This window comes from Pyrus communis, chromosome 1 (assembly GCF_963583255.1).
Source record: "Pyrus communis chromosome 1, drPyrComm1.1, whole genome shotgun sequence".
NCBI lineage: Eukaryota > Viridiplantae > Streptophyta > Magnoliopsida > Rosales > Rosaceae > Pyrus > Pyrus communis.
In genome coordinates this window covers 38071825-38077824 of record NC_084803.1, presented here as the reverse complement: position 1 = coordinate 38077824, position 6000 = coordinate 38071825, and the positions used below count along the sequence as shown (strand labels likewise).

At 40.5% G+C, this 6000-nt stretch overlaps 1 protein-coding gene across 1 annotated transcript; it reads left to right on the top strand.

Annotated features, from left to right (window-relative positions):
• Positions 1 to 1891: 1891 nt before the first annotated feature.
• LOC137707919 (transport inhibitor response 1-like protein) lies at positions 1892 to 5421 on the top strand. The gene is made up of 3 exons (XM_068446866.1): positions 1892 to 2911; positions 3220 to 3742; positions 3822 to 5421. The coding sequence occupies exons 1-3, from the start codon at positions 2286 to 2288 to the stop codon at positions 4590 to 4592; spliced, it is 1920 nt and encodes a 639-aa protein (XP_068302967.1). The 5' UTR covers positions 1892 to 2285; the 3' UTR covers positions 4593 to 5421.
• The last annotated feature ends 579 nt before the right edge of the window (positions 5422 to 6000 follow it).

Genomic DNA, 6000 nt, shown 5'->3' with positions numbered 1-6000 from the left:
CTAGCCCATCGGATATACGACGCCTCCAACCTCCCAATCCCCACCACTCATACTTTTTTATAACCAGTTTGAGCTTTTAGTTTGATTAGTGTGATTCGAGTGGGTAGATTGTTTGATTTTGAGAAGGAAAATATGCATTTCAAGACTGGTTTCATTTTCTGCAATTTTAACAACTCTAACTCAAACCCATGAGTTTTGGGTAATTTTTTAAAATAATTATTCCGAGCAACAAAATCATTATAACTAGCCCAAATTGAGACCAGAAATTTTTATGACTATGAGAAGGTTATTTCCTTATAGAGTGTGACTATAGAGATGTTTCACTGTATATGCATTTGCAAGTTACAATAAATACACTGCTTATGACGGAAAGATTTTTAAGTATGATAGACACATCTTCACATGGTGACAGATCTCAATAATCGTATCACTAGTTTCATAATCCCAACAATGATTTATATCCTATCACTGGTCTCAAGTCTACAAACCAAACGGACTTTAGTGAATAAAAGGTTTGAACTTTTGAACTTCCTTTTTTGAATACAAATATAACTAACAACTAAATGTTCAAATTTTCTTGGTACGATCCATTCATCTTAACTAAGAAATCATGCCGGGAAGTCAGATTTGGCTGCTAAAATCACATGCTTCCTCTCAATTTTTTACCAAAAAAACAAAAAAAAAGATAGAACAAGATCTATGCAATGACTTTATCGTTTCATCGATTAAATGTAAAACGACACGACTTTGTTTTTTCCTTTTTGTCAAGTATTAATAGTAAGGGTAATTAGATAATTATCAACATGCAAATTGCAAGGGCTTAAAGTTGTGTGTTGATAAGGATAATACGTACGACCATTGACATTTACATTTCAACCCCAAATCGAAAACATGGATCTTCAAACACGCTCCTCTTGTACTAATACGCGGCCATTGTCAAGATGCCCCAATGAGAAATTTGTACTTGCATTATATCAACGTCACAACAAAAATCATAGGGTTTTTTTTTTACCTTTCTTATTTTTTTTTTCTTTTTCCTTAAGAGTTTGTTTGAAAATGTTTTTAAAATGATTGAATTTATGAAAGTGTTTTTGGATTCCATGAGCACTTAAAGTACTGTTTCAGAATTCACTTGTATTTCTACTAATGATTGAATCCAAAAACACTTAAAGTAAATGCTGCTTTTTGGTGAATGTGTTTTTAGATTCCAAAAACATTTAAAGTAACTTATGCTTTTTGTAGGAAACACTGCAAGTACTTTTACAGGATCAACTTGTATTTCTACTAATGATTGGTTTTAAAAACACTTAAAGTAACTTATGCTTTTTGGTGAAATAATTTTGGAATCCAAAAGTACTTAAAGTGACTTATACTTTTGCAGGAACACTTCAAGTGTTTTTCCATGATTCACTTGCATTTCTACTAATGATTGATTTCAAAAGAACTTAAAGTAATTGATGCTTTTTGGTTAATGTGTTTTTGAATTCCAAAAACACTAAAAGTAATTGATGTTTTTTTTGCAAGAAGCACTTCAAGTGATTTTTCAATATTCATTTACATTTTTACTAATGATTTATTTCAAAAAGCACTCCCTTTAAAAACAGTTTCAATTATTTTAAAAGTATTTTAAGCGAGCTCTAAGAGAATTAGCAAGTTCAATACTAGTTAAAAACTCATTTGAAAAGTATTTTTAAATAATTGAAAACGATTTTATATCCTCAAATAACATTATAAAATATAAAATATTAGAAGAAAAAGAGAGAAAAAAGACAAGGGTTTGTAAAGGGAAAACCCCCAAATAATGGAGAAGTATGGAGAGCCATTGGATGGGAAGGATATTACAGATAAAACTAAGAGAGAGAGAGAGAGAGAGAGAGAGAGAGAAGAAGAGAGAGATAGACATAGAGATAGACAGAGAGAGAGAGCATGGAGAATCCCAAAGCTCAGATAGACACTGAGACACAGACAGCAGAACCCTACTGTTCACTCTCGCCTGTGACCAATTAAACCAATCCCAACCCACCATCTCCATTTCTGCATATCACCCACCTCCCTCCTCTGTCTCTCTCTCTCTCTCTCTCTCTCTCTTATCAAATCAAAACCCCCAAATCCAATTCACTCCCTCATGAGAGCCCTTAACATGATCTGAATTAAAAAGTTCACCAAAAAAAGGAAGAAAAAGATTCGATTTTTGATATTTTTATCTGATCAAAAACCCAAAACTCAGATCACCATCCCAGTTTCAGAGTCTGTTAAGAGGGAGAGAAGTGAGAAGGAAGGGCTTTATGAGTGAGGACCCATCAATACCTTCATCCTCCTCATCCCAAATGTCCGAGGATGACGACCGATCTCCCCCCTTGGATCTCATCGACGGTCCAATCCCCTCCAGCAAGTCCCGCAACTGCTCCGGAGTATCCGGCTCCGGCGTAGGTACCTCTGTCGAGTATACCGTCCCCTACCAGGACCAAGTCCTCGAGAATGTTCTGGAAAACGTCCTCTGCTTCCTCACCTCCCGCCGCGACCGCAGTAGCGCCTCATTGGTCTGCAAGTCCTGGTACCGCGCAGAGGCCCTCACCCGATCCGAGCTCTTCATCGGCAACTGCTACGCTGTCTCTCCTCGCCGGGCCACGGCCCGGTTCACCCGGGTCCGGGCCGTGACCATCAAGGGCAAGCCCCGGTTCGCCGATTTCAACCTCATGCCGGCCAATTGGGGGGCTCACTTGGCACCGTGGGTGTCCTCCATGGCCAAGGCGTACCCTTGGCTCGAGAAGCTCTGCCTGAAGCGGATGTCCGTGACGGATGACGATCTTGCCCTCTTGGCCGAGTCGTTTGCTGGGTTCAAGGAGCTGGTCCTAGTTTGCTGCGACGGGTTCGGGACTAGTGGGCTCGCCGTCCTCGCTAGCAAGTGCAGGTACTTTGCTAATATCTTAATTAGTTTCAGATCAATATTTTAATTAAGTTTTGATTAGTGTAAACAATGGTGGGTTAGATCCGTGATATGGGTTTTAAAGTAGAAAGGTTGAAGCTTTAATGGGTGTTATTGTTTGGATCTGATTAATGCTTTTAGATCTATTTCGGGTTTCGGGGTTTGTTTGGATACTATGCTTTGTCGTTGTTCCATATGAAGTATTTGAATGAATGAAGTGGAATAATGTGAAATTGCAGTGGGGAATCGAATAGTGAGGTTAATGTGTGTGTGTGTGTGTGTGTATTTTGCAGACAGCTTAGAGTGCTCGATCTGACTGAAACCGAGGTTATGGATGATGATGTAGATTGGATATCTTGTTTTCCGGAGAGTCAAACTTGTCTCGAATCCCTGATGTTTGATTGTGTGGAATGCCATGTAAATTTTGAGGCATTGGAGAATCTAGTGGCTAGGTCACCTTCTCTGAAGAAACTGAGGTTGAACCGGTATGTTTCAATTGGGCAGCTTTACCGCCTGATGGTTCGAGCTCCTCAACTGACACACTTAGGAACGGGCTCATTCAATTTAGCTGAGGGCATGGCTCAGGGTGATCAAGAATTGGATCAGGGTGATCAAGAACTGGATTATGTCTCTGCTTTTGCTGCTTGCAAATCGTTAGTTTGTCTATCTGGGTTCCGGGACATCTTGCTGGATTACATTCCTGTAATTTACCCTGTCTGTAGTAATCTCACCGCTCTGAACTTCAGCTATGCAAACATCACAGCGGAACAACTTAAACCAGTCATATCCCAATGCCACAAACTCCAGTCTTTCTGGGTATGCGTTCTGTGTAATAATATGTAAACACTCTGGAGACAATTGACTTTTGAATTTTAATATTGATTTCTTTGTGCAGGTACTCGATTCAATATGTGATGAAGGACTTAAGGCAGTGGCTGCAACTTGCAAGGAACTGCGTGAGCTTCGGGTTTTTCCTGTTAATGCTCAGGAGGATGCAGAAGGCCCTGTTTCTGAGGTGGGTCTCGAAGCAATTTCTGAGGGTTGTAGAAAACTGCGGTCTATTTTGTATTTCTGTCAGCGAATGACAAATGCAGCTGTAATAGCAATGTCAAAGAATTGCTCAGAACTTGTGGTGTTTCGTCTTTGTATAATGGGGCGCCGCCGGCCTGACCATGTTACTGGTGAATCTATGGATGAAGGTTTCGGAGCAATAGTTATGAACTGTAAGAAGCTTACCCGCCTTGCTGTGTCTGGTTTATTGACCGATCGAGCATTCAGCTACATTGGACAATATGGAAAGTTGGTTCGAACTCTTTCAGTTGCCTTTGCTGGCGATAGTGACTCAGGGCTGAAATACTTGCTTGAGGGCTGCCCTAAATTGCAAAAGCTTGAAATAAGGGACAGCCCATTTGGGGATACAGCATTGCGTTCTGGTTTACATCACTATTACAATATGAGATTTCTTTGGATGTCTTCGTGTTCGTTAACACTTCAAGGTTGTTGGGCGATTGCTCGAGAACTGCCTCGTCTCGTGGTTGAAGTGATGAAGAGTGAAGAAGGGGGGGAAATGGGTGATAATTTTGATATACTATACATGTATCGATCCCTTGAGGGTCCCAGGGATGATATTCCGCAATTTGTTGATATCCTGAGACCTGGCATTTAGCTTGAAGCTGTTTCATCTTCTACTGTGGTGGCTTCTGCGCAAGTTAAACGGATGTTTGTTGGGGGAAAAATGTTCTGCGGGTGACTATTATATAACCCGTGAGATGGTTCCTGCAGTGGCTCTTGAACGAAGATGAGTAAACAACTTACGGTCCTGGCCTGGGGCTGTTGCAATGACGATCAGGTGCCACAATTGCAATGGCATTCAAAGCACTTTCGACCGCATTTCGTCTCTGCTTTGGTTCTTCCAGAGAACTCGGAGGAGGGGTGCTGATGCTGAGGATCAATGGCTCTGCTGGGTATTGGATTACCCAAATGTTGTATTGGTACGCTTCTAAATTTCATGTTTGTTTTTGCTTCCATATTCATTTGATCATAAACAAAGGCTGCCGGAGGGGCGAAGGGAGGTTTTCAAGCTGATTAGAGACTGACAAGCTATCCATCTTCAGATGAACAATATTGTTTATCTTTTGTTGAGGAAATGGAGATAGGTCTCGAAGCGGACGACTGGAAAGAGTGAATTTTCGTGCTCCTCTCCGGTGCCCCGCCGGTAGAGAAGTAAAGGATAGAGAGAGAGCTTAGTCTGTTTATTTTGATTCAGACGGTAGTTTAGTTTTTAAGCTGTAGACTGATACAATCTTATCTCATTCTCTCTCTTGCCCCTCTCTTTCTCTCTCTCTCTCTCTCAGTTTCGAAGTGTTAGTTTCTTTCAGATGTGTTGTTGTAGCACCTGACTGTTGAATTTATTATTGTTATTGTTAGCAAATGTCGATCATCTGGTTAATAAATGCCAAAATATGCATGGACCATGTCTTGCCTATTCTTTTTTCCTTGAATGTGTAATGATCAATTGACAGCGCAATCCTAAATGATTTGTGTATCGATGGAACTCGCCGCGGTGTGGGAGTTTCCGGCTAAAACCCCACCCCCAGATCGAGTGATATCAGGCGGCTACCGTCGGTCGGGAACCTGGTCCTGAGATCTCAGGTGCAAAGGAAAAACCCCTAATCCGTAAATTGCCGTACAAGAAACCTTTACTTGCTCGTTGCTCCAATTTGCCTGAGGAATAAGTTTTGCGCTGACCTGTATATAGTTAAGAGTGGGGCCCTCCATCTGATGACTTGTCACTCCCCAGTGATTACGTTACAAAGCAAGCCAACTCTAATTACTCACCAACTCCTCTCTAATTTCTCTATCTCGTAATTAAAAGAAAAAAGGGAAAAAAAAAAAAATTTCTATGTGCCTTCTTTGTTGGTATTCCATCTAGCAAGATGGTAAAAGCGAAGTTGGAATCTGACTCTGCAATTGAACAAGTGATTGGTAAACTTCAATTTTTCTTCTGGAAATACTTAGTTTAGAAAATAAACAGTGAAAATTGAATCGTTAGCTTTAAGAAATTAAACGGTAAA

Excerpts from the sequence above, each read along its gene's own strand:
- LOC137707919 (XM_068446866.1), top strand. The coding sequence starts at position 2,286 with ATGAGTGAGGACCCATCAATACCTTCATCCTCCTCATCCCAAATGTCC. Across the intron at positions 2,912-3,219 it reads GTCCTCGCTAGCAAGTGCAG|ACAGCTTAGAGTGCTCGATC; the intron begins GTACTTTGCTAA and ends TGTATTTTGCAG. Across the intron at positions 3,743-3,821 it reads ACAAACTCCAGTCTTTCTGG|GTACTCGATTCAATATGTGA; the intron begins GTATGCGTTCTG and ends TTCTTTGTGCAG.